We start from the raw sequence: 18,963 nt of genomic DNA, 5'->3' as shown, positions 1-18,963 counted from the left end.
AAAGCTTATTTTTCTGAGTGCAATAACCCTTTGTACGACCACAAAAAGTTTAAAATTGATTTTTAAAATTTCCTACACTTTCATTGAAAAGAACGAGATAAAAATAAAAAATTGAATAAAAATGAAATTTTTCCAATGTTTCTTCAAATGAGACCTTTGTGAAAAAAAATCTATTTTCCGTTTTTTTTTAAATCAACTTCAACACCCATCCTTGGCCCTTTTCAAATGTTAGGGTTGATTTTATAATTGAAAAATATTTTTTGTGAAATTTCTCGACAATCCACGATTTTTTTATTAAATTTTTATCATTAAAAATCGGACCATCAGTTTTCGCTATATCAAAAATTGGATAACAAATGCAGTGGCAACATTATTGTTAAATTTTCGAAGGCCAAAAATAGAATTGACATTTATTGTATTCATTTGCTCATTGAGGTCATTGAGCCAAATTTTAACAATTTATATATAATAAAGTCATGATACTATGAAAAAGCCGAAAAAAAACAGTTTGAATCCAAACCTTTTTGTCAAAATTCGTATTTTTATTAAATTATTATTGTAAACTGTATAATCCCTTATAAATTTTGCAAAATAATATTGGGAACATTTTCAATATATTTAAAAATCATGATTATTTTTATTCGTAACCCTGTACATATTTTTGTTTGTGTTTTGCAAATGTAAAACATTGCTTGTTTTTCTGAAAGGCACATAAGCATTTGAACAGCTTCAACTTTTTAGCAATTCACTAAGCAAAAGTCAACCATTTTATAAACCATTTGTGTTAAATGGTAGTTGCTCGAGAAGCCAGCTATTGTTTTTGCTTCGATTGAGTTCAGTATATTTTGTTTGAACAGGTTATTTAAAAAAAATTGCTTTTGAAAAAATATATGACCGTAATGCCAATAATTTTATTTTCACTATTTAAATTCTGCTGTCAGTTATACTTTACATAAAACAACCTATTTATTTTTTAATTAGATCATACGAAAACAAGCTCATCAAGCTATAAACACACTTAACTCGATTTAAAATCAATAAATTTCATCGACCTCGAAATGCAAACACACACACCTCACACTCTCTTTTCTACCTGCGCGCGCCACCCCACGTTCTACAAAGCTCGCAATTTCTCACTGCTTTTTTCCTGGACGATCACTTCCACTCCCCCTCGCGGGAGGAAGATCACCCCACCCCTTGTGGTAGCGATCAAGAAGCTCTCCCTCGCGCGCTCTCGCTGGCTCAAACGCCGCGTGACTTCAACTCCACGCTCAAGCTCTCCGGCTCAGTCCGTTGCAGGCCCTCGCAGCGGTTCAACGTTTCTGCAGGTTGAAGAGTTGGCGCAGGCAGGCAGGCGAAGAAGAAACCGACCCAAACCTGTCTTCGGTCCACACACACTCCGAACTCTGGGACGGATCCAGAAGAAGGTCCCGGGGCGGCCGGGATGCTCTGGTATAAAACCAGAAACCGTTTGGCCATTAGGTAACATTCTGTTGTGTAACCTCGTTCGGGTAACATTGATCTTGGGGCTGCTGTGCTGTGGGACCTCCCTTAAAACTCCAGTGGCCACGCGAAGACGAGGGGCCAGGGAACCTGTGCTGCGATCTTCATCTTGCTCAATCACCCATTGTTGAATGGTACAAGAAAACACTTCTGAAGTGGTAAACTGTGGGAAAAAGCTCTTATGCAAAGAAAAAAAAAAGTGTTGCGCGAAATAGTTGAGTGAAAAGTGGAAGTGATTTGAAACATTTTTGTCGTGTTTTTTCTCTTCCTTTGCAGTTGTGTTAGCAGGTGGTGATTAATTGAGAGTTAAAAGTGAACGAGTTTAATACGAGACAAAAAAAAATCAAAAAAGTGTCCAAAGGTCTTCGATTTCAACTCGTCAGTGCAAAGCTCCCGGAAATTATGACAGTTTCGTCGTTTTCGTGTAAGTACAGGTTGTCCACATTTTAAAAAGGGCTTTGCTCTTTCTCTCTGGGTATAATTACTAACTAAACGAAAAACGGTTCTTTGCGTGACCGAAAGAGACAAAAATCGAAGGAAGCAAAAGTATGGCAGAAAAAAGACCGCCGCAGATTTTCGGTTCGGGCTGGGTTGACCAATAATAACAGGGAAATTCGATTTGACCCAATGAGTACCTTTGAGAAATAAATTTAAAAAAATAGTAAAATATCGAACATGATAGTAGTATTAATATTTTTTCGCTGCGCAAATTTACTTATAAAAGAGAGATTTAAATGATCAAGAATTATTCAATTAAATTTAATTTTGGCTACTTTTGTTTTAGTTTAATTTGTGGCAAAATTATTCAACGATCTTTTAATGAGTTATTTAATTTTGGAATAAATTTAGTTATCTAAAAATAATACTCAATTGAATTTTTGTTTACTTTTGCCTTGCATTTTTTTTTGTTTTCTCGCAAAAACTCTATTTTTACCTTCTGTTAAAAACAAGTTTTACTAACATTTTATTAGAGGATAAATAACTTAATCAATACGAATATTAAAATTAAGTTAATTGTATTATTCTCTGCTCTTTCTGAATTCATTATTCTCTGCTCTTTCAAATACTTCATTTTATGTGCCTGATATTTGCAATAGATGGCAAACCTCATAAAAAAACTAAATGGGCCACATAAAGCATCCGGATATAATTGTATATCTCAACTATTAGGTTCTGTTTTTCGTAATGTTCTGACTTCAAACAAGTAGCCATAATTGAGATTGATGCCAGATCTTCAAATCTTTTTACCGATTAGAAAGGATTTTCGATTACCTATTCAACCAATCCAAATTGTATTTTTCAATCATTATTATGTAAGAACTCCTATAACAATGTCGGAAGCACTTTTCCTAATTTTGCATGAAAGTTGTAGCACCTTGGATAAAATTGAAGGTAATTTACAATTAATGCAATCGTGTGGGACTTTTATTTACATTTTTTGTAATTCTAAAATTCAAATATTTAAACATTAAATGGAAAGTGATTTCATTGTTCATTGAAAAGAGGGACACAAAAAGAGAAATCATGAAAAAAATATTTTTTTTTTGTTTCAAAACTACTACCCAAATATTTAAATTAACAGTTAAAATATGAATCAACTTTGGCATTTAAAAAAATCACATTATTATTTATATTTTTAACTTTTGATTTCCCAAGAATTATTGATAAACTCTCGAACCACATTTTTTTTGCAGTTTCCAGAATATCATATTGAGCAACAATTTATTTATTTTGAAAATTTCTTAACGAAATGGTAGTTTTACCAAGTTTATAAACTTTTCATAAAATTCATATAAATTTGAGGTTAAAAATGTTTAAAAATAAAAAAACAAAACTAAACATTCATGAAAACTAGTATATTTTAAAATACAAAAAAAAACTATTTTTAATTGCATCAAGTAAATTTGGATTTGGAATTTCGAAAATATATAAAAATAATTATTTTCATGGGATGTGTGACAAAAGGTCGAAGGACAGAAGGTCGATTGGACAAAAGGTCGAATGTCAAAAGGTCGAAAGACATAAGGTACAGTATGGCCCCTAAAAAAATGCGACATGTGCATATTTTCACAGAAAATTGATTCCATTCTAAATTGTACTTAACAAACTATTTTTTTTATGTATCATGGTGTTAGTTTAGTATGTTTTGAAGATATTTTCATGACAGTTTTATGCAGTACGCCAAAACTTAGTAATGGTGGGCTACAATAATGGATGTATTTTTTACCTTATATCTTAAAAACGGAACAGTTTAAAATATCCAACCCTGTGCAAAAAGCATCGTTAGAAGTCCCTCTTAAATACGCCCAATCGAAAAAGTTTATAAATTTTGATAAAATTAGGCATTTTAGAGAAAGATTGGGGCCATTTGGGTTATCATCTTGAGTGATTCGGTCAAAATAAATTAATAACTTAAAACCTATGTCAATGGCTCTAAAGGGTGCCCAACGGCTCTATACTGCTAAAAGTTATATCAGGGGCATCTGTTAGAGTCAATTACCATCATTTGATGCATTATTTTTTTTTCCTTAAATCATTGCAGGCTCAAAAAACTCAAAAAAAAATTAAACATGTTCAGAATCGGGATATTTCTAAAAAGTTCACTGTTTTAGTATAACTGGTTAATAGAATGCGTAAAATTCAGTGTAATTAATTGTTACAGCTCTCAAAAACAGTAACCGTGAAGGCTGTTTACTTTTTAATCCATACAAAAATCCACAGGGTGCTCTTCAGAACGATCAACATAGAAAAATCATTTTTCCTTTATATGGCCTGGGCTGGAAGCAAATTTGAGAATTTTAAGTTTAAATGTGCTGTGACATTTTGTTTAGCTACACAGAAAAAATATGTGAATTTACTCGACACGGAAAAAATGAATCACAATTCATGTAAACTTGAGATTCGACGTAAACGGTTGAATCACACGTAAAATCATGTTTTTACGTATAATTTGTTGCAAATTTACATCAAATTGCATTTAAATTTAAATGTTTAATGACGTGCAAAAGTGTTACATCATAAATGATGTAACATTCGGAAATATTTTTTTGTGTGTAAAGAAAAGATTTTCAATGCATTATTTGTTTGTTTGGAACCTATTTAACATGTACACATGCTACATACATCATAAATAGTCAAAACATGCCCGATATCCACCTAACAACAATGTCACATTTTTTTATGGGCCATACTGTAGAGTGGAAAAAAGGTCGGAAATGGACAAAAGGTCGAATGGAAAAAAATAAAACAATTAACAATAATTATAAACTTCTAAAACATTCTTGAAATAAAAATTTCTTACAAACAAATCCGATTTTATGTGAGTTCATCCATCCTTTAGAAATGATTTATTTTTTAAATAAACAGAATAACCTCCAAACCATTTTGGAGAAGTTTTCCATTCCTAAAAATAATAGTTTTGTATCAATATCTATCAATATCTATCTATCTATATATATATAAAAAATTTCGACGGTTTTGTTCGAACGCGAATCAGTTCAATACGGAGCGTCGAGATGCATCGAGATGCTCTTTGTAGCGTTGAGTTCGTATAAGTCTAAGGAAGGTACTTACGCCAAAAAGTGACAACTTTGACCACTCTGGAACCGATTCCAGAATATCTGCAGATTGTTTGGGAAAAGTTGCGTAAAATAAAATGTTGATCACAGGAGGCTGAATAAGCAAACAAGATGAAAACGTCAAGAAACCAAAAAAGGGCAGGACGAAAATATTTTAAAAGTTTTCATTATATTTATAAAAATGTTGGTTGGTTGGAATATAAGCAAAAATTTAAAAAAAGTTAAAAGTCTTGCTTCTTAAATATTATTGCAAGTTTTCTATCCTTTTTCAATCTATCCTTCATGGTCACATTAGATCCTTAGAAAAATCTGACTACAAAAATATAGCTATTTTTACAAAAAAAATCGATCGTATTTATTTATATTTAAAAAAATAAACCCCCTTACCCCTCCCTCCCCCTTTTCAAAAAGTCGGCAACAATTCGGGCGCAAGTTTTTAATCAGAATTGAGGTTTTTTTAAGAATATAAAAGTGAAATGTTTAAATTCGACCTTTTTTCCTTTCGACATTTGGTCCACTTTCGACCTTTTGTCCATTCGACCTTTTGTCATACATTCGTTTTCATGAGATCAGCTGCTTCATTTTGAATGTTTTCTTAACAATTTTTTTCATCAACGTTTTCGTAATAATATTCAACTAACTAAATAATTTTTATGTTCAGATCCAAAATTGGTTAAATAAAGTCAAAGTAATTATACCATGGCATAACCGGAATGGCGTTAAATAACGTAGTTCATGTTAGTTTAGTTCATGCAATGTATCCGTTTAAATATAAGTTTCATAAACAAGCTTGAATTAATTAATCAGTCTCTTTTTTGATAGCTGAATTTATATAAAACAGATGATTTTTGTGAAAATACTGTATTTTTTCTTAAGATTTTTATCCCACAGTCGCCGAAAGGGGTTCCGCGAAAAACCATTAATGTGGCACCATTTCTTTGAATCGACACCGGACGTGCCGACGTCTTGGGGTTGCGTCTGAGCCTGATGAACGCAACATCCCGCGTTGAAGGTTTTTGTTTTGTTTTACCAGAATCGTGCAATGCTAGTGGTGTTTCTTTTTTGCGAACATAAATTGCGTAAAAAACACCTTTTTCGGAAGTATCGGAGGAATTTGGAATACCGGGAAGGTTTGAATAACCAGTCGAGTGGATAAAAAAAACCTTAGATTTTTCATATAATTAGAATGCTGTAACTCGATGTTCCGTCGTGTCTTAAAAATACACTGATGATATTTTTAAAATAATAGAATTATCATTCACAATTTTTATCGTCTCCTTAAAACTTCAAACAAAATTAAATTGATGTATCTAACTTTCACAGAGCAAAAAAATAATCCTTCATCAGAAAACCAACCGCCTAACATCATCAACGTCACTCAACTCTTTTATGATCCAGTTTCCAAAAATAATGTGCTTAGCTTTAGCTCGACAAAACGCACCCCCGTAACAAAACAAAAAAAAAGTAACGCTTCACCCACAGACATCCGATTAATTCGCTGGTAATTGATGGCTCATCTTCCCTCGGCGTTTTTTGTTGTTTCTGCGGTTCGTGTGGTTCCGTGATATAACGCGATTAATTCAAAACTCACTCACGCCCGGTTATCGCCGCACAATCGTGACGAGTGGGAGAGAACTCATCACAAAAAACCTCTCATTACCGATGCGAATGACACATTCGGCCAACACGAAGAGCTTCGCGAGGAGAGCAAAAATCAGATAGGAAAACAAAAGTGAAATGTGAATTGTTTGATAACCATCAACCAGTCTAAATTACCATTCCAATCAAATCACATAAAAAGATAATATAAAATATGCTGCAAACGTGCGAATTTAAATGAAATCAAGGGGAGCTCGCGATTTTTTTATTATTAGCTCGCCACTAGACGCCAAACTCACTTTCTCATTACGGAGACGGAGGGGCCACTTTCCACCTGCTGAACCCCTCGCTGCTGCCCTTTGAATCAAATAGCAGGGATCTCAATGGGGTTTTTTTCTGAATCGATCGACTCCACGCGGTCAGGTGCAATTCGAAATCAGGTGAATTGTGGAAGTTTTTTTTTCGCTTTTGGCTTGGTGAAATTTGAATTGGCGGGAAAATGTAGTTTGTTTTGTTGGTCACGGGTAATTGGTCGGTATAATTTTATGGTTATGATCGTGTTGTTGGTGAGTCGATATCATGTAATTTGCAAACAAAATCAGCTAATTTGTTGTTGTGCCTCAATTTCATCAAGATAAATTAGGCTAGTACAAATTTTATCTAAAGTTTTTGCCACTCAGCTTTGGGAGCAAAACAATAATAGTAGTTTATGCAACAAGTTGCAAAAAGAAGATTTTTTCAGATTTTATCCAACGAGGTTCGCCGAGTTAGATTAATACGACGAGTGCTGAAAAATCATGGTTTCATGGTGAAACTTTGTCCTAAGGGAACTTTTATCCCAGATCACGAATCCGAGGTCCGTTATTTTGAATCTCGTGACGGAGGGGCGGTACGACCCCTTACATTTTTGAGGTGTTTTTCAATAATTTGCAGCCTGAAATGGTGATAAGATAGAAATTTGGTGTCAAAGGGACTTTTATGTAAAATTAGACGCTCGATTTTATGACGTACTCAGAATTCCGAAAAAAACGCATTTTTCATCAAAAAAACAATAAAAAAGTTTTAAAAGCTCTGCCATTTTCCGTTAGTCAACTGTAAAAATTTTTGGAACATTACATTTTAAGGGAAATTTAATGTACTTTTAATATTTTTTTAATTTCAATTAATAAAATGCTTTAAAATGCATTTTACACTAGTTCAGTTGTTTTGCAATCATTAGTTTTTAAAAAAGGTAAGATTTGACGAAAACAAAAATTTTAGCGAAAAAAAATTAGCGTCGAAAACTTCCAAAAATTATAAAGATTTTTTAACGAACCCAAACATTCTAAAAATGTTTTTTTACGCAGGGGAATGCATTTTGAATTGATTTCAGATGATTGGACTTGAATTTCCGTTGAAATTTTGAAGTTTCTTGAAAAAATATATTTTTGTCCATTAATTTTTCGGCTCGACTTCGAAAGGGAGGGGGGAGACAGAAACTTAAAGTAAAATTTGTACCAGCCTTATCACTTAAAATTAAATCACCAAAATTTGTTAATTAATTTTCTTTTGTTTTATATGTTCAAGGGGACTATAAAGACATCTGAATTTAATTATTCAACTTACGATTGGAAAATATTCATCCGATTTTCAATATTAAAAATTATATTTTTGTGAAAATTTCTTGTTCTTATCAATAAACATAATTTTAAAAACAATGTCTACAAAAATATAATGTTCCTAATTTTGTAGTTAAGACCTAGTTATTATTTGTTTGTGCAAAATTGCTTGTTTTGACATGGCATAAAGTTCCAACCAAATAAAAAAATTAATTTCAAAATCACGAAAAAATTACGAAATCGTAGAGAACTACTTATTTTTAAACCACTTTGATTTTTTTTTAATTTTGTGAAATTTCGGTGACAGTACCGCAAAAAGTTTATTTCGTCCAAAATTTTGTTTTTGATTAGAACTTAAATTTATCTGTTTTTCTGAAAACTGATGGTCTTGTGCAAAATGCATTTCAGATCACTTTTTTTCATTAGAAGTTGAAACCATTCAGATGAAAAAAATGTTTTATTTTTGAAAAAAAGGTATCAGAAATGATACAGGGACCATCCATAAACTACGTGGACACTTTTTTGAAACTTAAGACCCCCCCACCCCTGATGGAAAATTGTAAACCTCCCCCCTCCGCCTAAATTGTGCATGTGGTTGATAGATGGCCCCCTTATTTAATTCACTGAAGTAAAAAGTCAGATGAATTGCTTAAAAGCTTTGTAATTATTAACCGATCTGCTTATCTAAGATTTTTCGCATTAATTCACATTTTTATTGAAAATTACCTATGATTTTTTACGCTCTTTTCAAATGTTGGATCTGAACAAACCTTAACACAATTGTAAACAAAGTGAGAAGGCAACGGTTTTGATTTTTTAAACCCCCGCATCAGACCCTGCACCTATTTTACCGATAGTTGTGTCAACGATCGAGTCAAATAAAAGAATGGCCGTACAATATTTATCGTTCAATTTGATTTTCAATTGAGGTAAACGAAGCTGAGTTATGAAAATATATTTTTTGTTGTTGTTCCACACCAAGGCGCACATTTCAATATTTCGAAAGTGAAGGAACTATTACACTACGGCAAACAAACAAACTCGCACTTTTCGACAGTTTGCCTGCTTTGTTTGTTTGCCTGGAATTGTATGTACAAATGTCAGCCTGCATACATTTTGCCTTGTTTGGGAGTTTGCCGCAAACAAGTTTGCGAGTTTGGCAAACTGTCAAATACGAAAAAGTGCGAGTTTGTTTGTTTGTTTGCGGTAGTGTAATAGCTCCTCGATTGAACTTATGTGACCACAAACAAACAGACGTCATTGGACATTTTTATAAAAAAAAACTCATTGATTAATTCTAGAGCTTTTTTTGAAATGGTTTTCTTTTGCTTTTTCAGTGCTTTTAAAACCGCATTGAGTCAGAGGTACTCAAAAACAACGAAAAAACAAAAAAAAAAGAATATTTTGTTTATATAAATAAGCGGTGATGAATTCAAAATTGTCGTAGTGAATTTCCGTTCATTCAAATTGACTGTTAAATTGCTGAATTGATGAAATTTTAAAGAGTTTAATTATGTTTGTTTGCGTAATGGTTCAAATTATCACTTTGTTACTGATAACTCTACTTAAAATTTGAAGCGTTCTGAGCCATAGTTATAAATTTGGTTCATCTTTATTTAAATATATATGTTCAATGTCGTTTAGTGTAAAACAACAACGATAGCACTTAAAATCACTTTCTGTGTTTTTTTTGTGTTTAACTAATTTTGATTTACTTTTGAGGGAGTACGTTAAATAGATTAAGACCATATTCGACTGAAAAAAGTTAAGGTTTGATCTATGAAATAAAATCACTAATACTTTTTTGTCCCCTCGTTATAATGAGCATGCAATCACAAGCTTTCACAAAACTTTCCAGGGCTTATCTTAACCAACACCTGAAATGTAATTCAATTTCTCCAAATTTAAAATTTAAAACACTTCTCACATCACTCAAAAATAAACCAAATTCACACCGATGGTGACGGTCGTGGTCACGCGAAACACGCTCGCAAGTGCCATCTACACAAATTGGGTGAAATTAAATCAAAAGCCTGGGCATTTCCTTTGCTTTTTTTTAATCCGTCAAAAGTGGCTCCATTGTGCTTCAGTTGACGGCTGTTGGTTGATTTGAATCTCAAACTCCCATGGCACCCGCTGTGATTTTTCTTTATTGTTTAGTCAGGTGTGTGTTTTTTGTTGCGATTTGAAAATGAAATACAAAACATGACAAGTTTGGACTTTAAATAAAGCCATCTTTCAATCACATTTTTTTTTTTGTTATAGCAAACAACAATGGGAAATACAAGATCAAGATAGGCATGTGCATAAATGTTTGCCCACGAGTTGCTACCATGTTGTATTGCAAAATTAAGCTTAAATTGGATAGTGAGATAATGTAACTCAATTCGTCATACGACGTTATTTAAAAAAGCGAAAATTTGTTCTTTAAAAACTTTATTAATGCATATTTTTTATGTAGTTCAACCTAATTTACTATAATTATCATATCATAAAGAATCCAAAGAATTCGCAAACCCTCAGCGGCCTAGTTCAAACCCTTTCAGCGATCGCCCGCTCCAACATTACCCAGCGATCTCAATCGGAATGCTTTCTCCGGCCGCAGATTGATTGGTTCCGTTCAAGCTCAATTACACCTGAGGGCCTACCATTTATGCAAATCAGTTCATCGGCTATGCTCACAGCAACAACTCCGAGTGCTCAAAACGGCCTTCGAAGACGGTTCGAGGCCGCCCATGGTCAGCAGCAATATGGTTTGGCCTCGGCCCCAACATTTATGAAACCGATGATCATGTTGGGGGGCTTGCTTGATTCTCGTTACGGTTTCAATTTCACCCCGGCGCTCGTATCATGCGGTTGCACTTTGGTGCTGTATAGCTAGCCTTTGTGGAAGTCCGTGCGTTCAATATCGGTCTCAGGCGGAATGTACTACTTAACGGTTAGCCACAAAACGATTGTTGTAGCCGTGGTTGTATACAATGGAAAATCGAGCGAAACATTCGAAATAAAAATCGTTTGCATCCCTGGCGAATTTTCTTGAACACCTGTACGTACGAAAGAGGGAGAGATCTCTCTTCAGTCTGTTCGACATGATATGCATTCCGAATGTGGAGCAACAGCTCAATCACTACGAATACCATACATAGGTTTATAGGGGAGTCTCGGGCATAATTTTGAGATGGAATTGGCTCAAAATTTAGTCCATTTTCTAATATTCTGGAGAAGCTTAACACTTGCCAAATTTTTCGATTTTTTTATTTTTCTTTTGTTCAGGAGGTCATTTTGAACAACTTTTGCTCTACGAAAAACTTGACTAATCTTGTTTTATGTAGAGGTGGGAAAAAAGCGCGAACTGCTCAAAGAGCCGGTTAATTAAAAAGTGTTCATTTGCCCATGGAACTGTTCAAAGATGGAAAGATATCTAAACCTGTATCTTTTTTTAGCTTAAAAATATAATTCATTAACTATCAACAAATTGTAGTAATAAATTTGTTTTGATGATTAAACAAGTTTTTTTTCTTCAATTTTCTCAATGCATATATAATGCTGAATAAGTCAAAATTAACCTAGGTGTACTTTTTCTGAATACTTTAGGATAAAAGCACTAGCGTGCCCAGCTCTTTGAGGAAGATGGGGCATTAATATAGATGTTTAGAAAAATACGTCATTTGTGGACACCCCCTGCCCAAATTTAGAACACATTTCTGAAGATGGTGGGGCAGTTGCCCCATGTTGCCCCACCCTGTGTATGTAGTGGATAAAAGCGTAAAAGTTAAAGAAGGGCTAATTCTCGACATGTTGAAAGCTGAATTGAAATTTTTCATAGGGGGTTTATAGTAATTTTCTCGATTTCATTTTTGCCAATATTTGGACATCACTTAAAAGTTTTCAAACCCATATTTGCAGCTTTCTAGCTTTCAAGATTTTTTTTAAAATTACCTCAAAAGTAAAACTGAATGATTTTTCTAAACAAAATTTAAAAAAAATCTTTTCATTGCCCATTGATCGTTTAGATATATGAAAGAACATCCCGATTACAAATTTGAGCATTTCAAAATGCCTAGCATAGAAAATTTACCCAAAAACGCTAGTAAATAGTCCATGAGATTTTGGAAAAAAAAAACTCTTGCTTTGGCATTTCTAGACTTTATCAATTAAATCATAATGTAGAAAAAAGTTTGCAGAATATAAGCTCATAATATAAACATGAGTATAATTTCAGCAGAAATAAACGCAATTTCGTAAAATTAATAGCAACTTTTTCCAAATCAAAAATTTAATTTTGATGTTCTCCTTATCCAAGCATTCGAACGTTTATGTTCAAGCGAATGTTCTCGTTTTATCAAATTAGTTATAAAAATCCAAAAAAAAATACAAAAAAAATCACACACACTATTAAAAATAGCCAAAATAGTTCATCAATATTTTGTTAAAAAAAGAGTAAAAGAGACGTTCAAAAGAGCAGCTCATTTTAATTAGCGAGCGAAAATGAGCGGCTCCTAAAAAGAGCGGTTTTGCCCACCTCTAGTTTTATGTTTATCTTCTTTCTTTTTTATGCTTTCATTTTATTTAGTTTTTCTTTTATTTTGATGGATTTAGGCCAATTCAACAACCGTCAATGTTTAAGCTATTTGCTGTTTTTCATAGTTTCCAACAATTAAAAAAATTTCAGATTAATCTATTTAAAATAAAACCATTAGCTTTATAGTCGCAACATAGTGCAGTTAAAACATAATACGTGATATTTCAAATCTTCTACATACTTATTTTGACATAAAAAGCAGAGAACTTTATTAAAAAACGGCAAAATTGAACGCCGAAAACCATTTTTTTTACTAATGGAAAAATTGCATTAAAATTTGAAAAAGTCAACTAAATTTTCCAAAATTAAAAAAAATAATCCTCTCCAGTACATTTTAAAGATTCAGAATTGGTTTATTTTTTTGTGAATTGTTGATGTAAGTAATGTCTATAGAAGGGATTGAGTCTTAGAGGTTTAATGATCAATTTAATTTTTTGCATTTTTTCAATGGATAACATTCAGTTAAGAAATATTTCGTCCATCATTACCTTTTTCATACAAGTCTCCTTAAAATTCTATCATGCAAAAATGCTATGACAGTATTTGTTCGGCAAAACAATTATATTTTTAGTATGGAGCGTGGACAAATGCAAATTCCCCCTCTACAGTGTCCACGTAATAAATGGATGACCTCTAACCAAACATAGTTGATCTGCATTTCAAAGAACATCTTTTGTTTCAGAAACGTGAAAATGATTCAAATTATTAAACTTTTAAATTAAAATTATTAAATTAAAATCAGATTTGAGGTTATTACAATTCAGCAGTTTTTTAGAGGTCCAATAAAGCAAATTTTATTGTTTTGCTTTTTGAGTTTTTTTAAACCGCCTTAAGTCAGGGGTATTCAAAAACATTTCAGCCATAAAGGACCAAAATTCTTATTTCTTTTTAGTTCTTTACTGTTTGTCTAAAACTTTGAGGGACTTTTTCTATGCCCAAAGAAACTATGTTCGTTCATAAAACACAGCTGAGAAATAGATATTCCAAGAACTTTTTTTTAATATTATTTTTAATAATTGATAATGTTTCAATGTTATGCCTTTTAGTAAAATATCTGAAACTGCCATGTTTGGACCATTTGTATAGTAAGGAATTCAAAGTGTTCTGTATTAAACGATTGAAATGTGACATTGTTAAATCCAAGTTTTGGAAGATCTTGGAGTAAATTATGATGGAAAGTATTTGAATTTATATTTAATGTATTAACCTTAAAAATTGCTAGTACACTGCCCACCATTGAAAAAACGGCTAATATCCACTTTTGGCAAAAACGAGATATTAGCACCAGGTGGTAGAGGATGTTCCAACGCATCTTCTGGAACTTGAATTTTACTGAAATAGTGTTTAGACTTGGCTGCCGATGCGGAAAACCAAACGGCTAATATGCCACTCTTATGGGAAATTGCCTTGACGGAGATTTTGTGACAAACACTAAAATGCGTTTTTCTCGGAATACTTGATTTGGCCTAATAGCCGAATTTTCAAATATGGGCAGTACAGTGCACCAAATAAAAATATTGGTAAGTTCTTTTTGCGTGCATATTTTTAATATTTTAATTTTTTTTTGTTTGTTTCTATCCAAAAAATCACAACTTTGATAGCGTAACTTTTCATACATGAGAACAAGCATGAGAAGCTCTAATCAAAGCCCATAACTTTGCCGAAGACACCAAATCGATAAAAAAAATCTGTTCTTCAATTTGCAAAAAAGCGAACAAGGTTCTGTGCTACCTAAGTTGATTGATTTTTTAAAAAATAGTTTAGATTATGAAAATTTTGTCTAAACATGAAAAAAAATAAAATAAAGTGATGGCATTTTAAAAATGTTTATAATGTTCAAAATATTAAAGCTGGATTAAAAAATGCATTTATTTTATTTTTTTTAATATTTAATTTCTGGGAGAGCTACTGCAATGTTAATTATATTTATAATGACATTGGAATTTTAATTGTCAGGATCGCGTTCCTAATATTAAATTTTACTCTGACTCCCCTACAATTCACAAAGTAAATCCGCGCGGGAAAGCCACTCCAAACGAAGGCGAAGGTGGTTGTAATAATCGACGTGGAGGGAAATTAATTGGCACTAGCATGTAAAACACATGTTGCTCACCTCACCTGGGGAGGGGTTGGCCCCGGAGATGGCCCGGCCGGGCTCACCGGGTGTTCTCCGGTGGTCAGCCATGTGCATCCAGGCGAGTAAAAGTTGCCCATTTTTCAAGCCCCCGTGGGCACGAGCTAGCAGCGCTTCGCCTTATGAAATATTCAGCTCTCCGAAGTTCGATCAGGTGCTTACGGGTTCGACAAATTGAAATGATAAGAAAAGTGAAACAGACTACGGCTACACGATGTAACAATCGAGAGTTTGATTTTAAATGGGGAAGTGTTAAAATCAGGTCATTGAATTAAATTTTGTCTTTTATAGACTTTGCGTTTTTTCAAGGTGATTATGACCAAGTTAACGAATTCAAACACTTTAAAACAAACAGTTGCGAAAGAGAGTGGACGCACAATACTAATTTATGACAGCCAATCGTACGCATTGTACCACTGCCCATAATTGAAAATTCGGCTATTATGCCAAATCAAGTATTTCGAGAAAAACGCGATTTAGTGTTTGTCACAAAATCTCCGTCAAGGCAATTTCCCATAAGACTGGCATATTAGCCGTTTGGTTTTTCGTATCGGCAGCCAAGTCTAAGCACTATTTCAGTAAAATTCAAGTTCCAGAAGATGCGTTGGAACATTCTCTACCACCTGGTGCTAATACCTCGTTTTTGCCAAAAGTGGATATTAGCCGTTTTTTCAATGGTGGGCAGACCAATCTTAACTTTGGACGCATCGTTGCATCAATTCTCATCGAAACAAATTTCTTCAGAAATCTTCAAAGCCCACCGCAAATTGATTGAACAATCAGGATTATCATTCCGTTAGTCGGGCCCCTCGCCAACCCAACAACAATTAGCGGCCATCAATTTTGCACATTCCGCGTATTATCCGGTCTCTTGGCGGACACGACGAGTTCAGTGCGGGCCAATGGCCCTGTGGCCAAAGATTAACGCCGCCACTGTTATTTCGCAGCTTTCCGTCCGTCAGTTGCACCTTAAGGTTCAACGGTTTTGCTGACGCGACTTAAGGTGATCCCTCCTCCTGGTGCAAAGTCATCCGACAGAACGGGAGATTCAGGAGTGTTTGGAAGGGTGGACAGATGAGGGGAAAAGGGTAAAAAATATATCGCGCAGAAATGTACAGTTATAATTATAAGACAGGTTTGCCTCTATAAAATCGTCACGTCCGACGCAGTGTGGTTTCATTCAGAGTGATGTCCCGGATAAACGAAAACTATATGAATTCTAGTGAGGACCTTAAAACAACCTTATGAGTTATAGTCACCATTTGTAATAATGTTATTTGGCGGACCTTGATAACTATTTGTCAAATGGTCACCATAAGTATTAGAGTTATTTTAATGTTTGTAATGGTAAACAATTTTCTTGATGACTTTAAAAAACTATTTGCAGATGTTTTCTCAAATGGTTACCCTAAATCATAAGGTAATTTTAATGTTCAAATGGTTCATATTGATTCACGATTACCATATAGAAACATTAAATACCCATTTGAAAAATAGTTAGAATTTGCAAAAAGCGTTAACCAAATTTGACTAAGTTTTGTATTCAAATGAAAGAATCAAACTTTTTTGTCTGTAGCTTCATAAGGGGTTGGGTTTGTGCTGGAGTCGGATTTGGGCAAGATTTTGTCTGACTAAGTTGCTGGAAAAGTGTACGATCTACTCAACGATGGTGGGGCTGATAAAAGCGAAGAATTACAACTTTGGCGGAGAGTTTGTGAACCATATGGTAAAGGCATTCACTATACGGTGAAGTGTTCGTCGTGCAGCTGCACCAGTATTACCAAGTTATGTGGACATCATTTGGCTTACTTGGCCCTGGATTTTACCCACATTTGAGCTGCCAAAGAAAGCCAATCCGAAGTTTACCAATTTTAATTGACAGAATCTAAACCAACAAAAGAGAAAACAAACTGAGGAGCTCAAGAACAAAAAGGCTCGAAAATGTCGGTTCCTTTTGATGCGCTATAATTCCTTTGAGTTTCGTTGACGATTCAATTTTAAGCATATCATGTTTTTGATAATTGTTACTTTATTTCAATTGTATGAGCGAATCATTTTTCAACAGTTGATAATTTTGGATTTACGGCATATTTGCGAGAGCAGGTAACGAGCGTAGCGAGAGAAGAGAAACGAAAGAGCGCGCCAGGCAGAGTATTATTACTCTACTTTGCGCGCTCTCTCGTTTCTCTTCTCTCGCTATGCTCGTTACCTGCACTCGTTGCAGGCTGGCGCAGGCAAAAACAGTCTGAAGTGAAACGTTTGTGCGGCTGGTTGTTGTCTACGTTTTGTGCGCAGGTATAGTTTTCAAACAAATCATTTGATTTACCAGATACTTTGTTTACATTTTTCTTGTTGATCATTTCAGCGCCGTGGAGAACTTGAAACAACGAAACAGCTGGTGCTGGAGGATTCGGCGGCAGCCGACCGACAAAACAAAATCGAAGCGAACGCACGATTGGCATTAATCAAGGAAATCATTTGAATCATTAGATAAGTACACATATTTGAATGTTACATTCTACTCGATACTTTGTGATTTTTTTCTTATTTTTTCAGGTTTGGACGACTTTGGAAGTATGATCAACCGAACAGAATTGGCAATCAACTAGAATAAAAGCCGAAAAAGTTTTAATAATATTGTTGTGAACCATCCGTCAAAAAGTGAACAATTCTGTACAAATTTGGTAGGTAAAAATGTTAGAAAAACTATTAAAAACCATTTGAAAACTATTTCTCAAATAGTGGAACTGGGAGAAAATTATAGAATTAACCTTAAATAACCATATGAAAACTATTTCTAAAATAGTAGCGCTCGGTAAAAATAGCTAGAAAAACCCTAAAAAACATTTACAAACCATTTGTAAAACAGTAGCAGCAAGGTTAAAAATTGTAAGAAAAACCTTAAAATACCATTTAAAAACCATTTCTGAAACAGTAAAAACCAGAGGAAAAAGGTCGCTTCCACGCGAAAATTAACTTTATTTTTACCATTACACAAATGGTAATCTAACGAAACGTTGTTCGGAGATTTTTAAGGTTACCGTTGCTAACCACCCTCATCTCAGATGGTCGAACTTTGTTAAAAATGGTAGGGTACCATTTCCGATATGGTATTTTAAAGGTTTTCCTACCATTTTTCAAATAGTGGTTACGATCTCTTAAATGATGAGTAAACCATTTAACAAAAAGTTTTTTTAAGGTTCTCGTTTATGCGGGGTGATTACTTAAGAAATCTGAGGAGAGATCTGGACAGAACGTGAAACGGTTGTTCTTACGACCCCGGATAAAAAATTACCATTTGATTACCATATTGGATCATACAATGACACTTTGAGAAATGGTAACTATTTGTGAAATCGTTTTTTCAATTTCCCAAAATTAAAATTTAACTGTATTAAACTATTTGTGAACTGTTTGATTTAAGGTTACTTTTTGCCAAATAGTACTTAAACCATTTATTTACCATACAACAAACAGTTTTTGACGAAAATAGTACTGAGTTTTTAAGGTTACCATTGCTAACCACCCTTATGCCAGATGGTTAAACCATTTGTGAGATAGTAAAAATTCATGCCAACCATATAAATACCATTTTTAAAATAGTAGTCAAACATTTTTGGAAATGGTAGTAACAATATAGTTTAAAGTTCAATTACCATATGAAAAAAAGTTTTTATATGGTACTTTTTTATGCGGGACTTGATATCGATCCTTCAGATTGCTCACATCGAGACGTTTCGAGAAAAATGCGTTTTAATGTATGACCGAATAAACGAAATTTAGAGCACGCAATGTAAACAATAACACCACGTTTTGTTTGGCTGACCGTTCTGAGTTTATCTCGAAATTAGATTGAATTAGGTTGCCGGAGTTCCAAGTTATATTGCAATCATTGCAGAATTGCATGCGAAAGTGTCAAAATGTCCACTGACTAAAATTCCCTTTGGTAACTCATCACAATTACAGGTT

At 33.7% G+C, this 18,963-nt stretch overlaps 1 protein-coding gene across 4 annotated transcripts in view; it reads left to right on the top strand.

Annotated features, from left to right (window-relative positions):
* The first annotated feature begins 1,300 nt into the window (after window positions 1–1,300).
* LOC6045187 overlaps window positions 1,301–18,963 on the top strand; it is a 29,161-nt gene continuing 11,498 nt past the window's right edge. Inside the window, exons 1-2 of one of the 4 annotated variants that reach the window (XM_038261481.1) lie at window positions 1,301–1,482; window positions 1,780–1,927. In XM_038261481.1, the coding sequence (XP_038117409.1) occupies window positions 1,906–1,927 (22 nt within the window). In that variant the 5' untranslated portion in view covers window positions 1,301–1,482; window positions 1,780–1,905. The other 3 variants (XM_038261484.1, XM_038261483.1, XM_038261482.1) reach the window with 3 other exon arrangements.

This window comes from Culex quinquefasciatus, chromosome 3, assembly GCF_015732765.1.
Source record: "Culex quinquefasciatus strain JHB chromosome 3, VPISU_Cqui_1.0_pri_paternal, whole genome shotgun sequence".
Classification (NCBI taxonomy): Eukaryota; Metazoa; Arthropoda; class Insecta; order Diptera; family Culicidae; genus Culex; species Culex quinquefasciatus.
The sequence above is the reverse complement of the archived record's forward strand: the minus strand, read 5'-3'. Positions and strand labels throughout refer to the sequence as shown.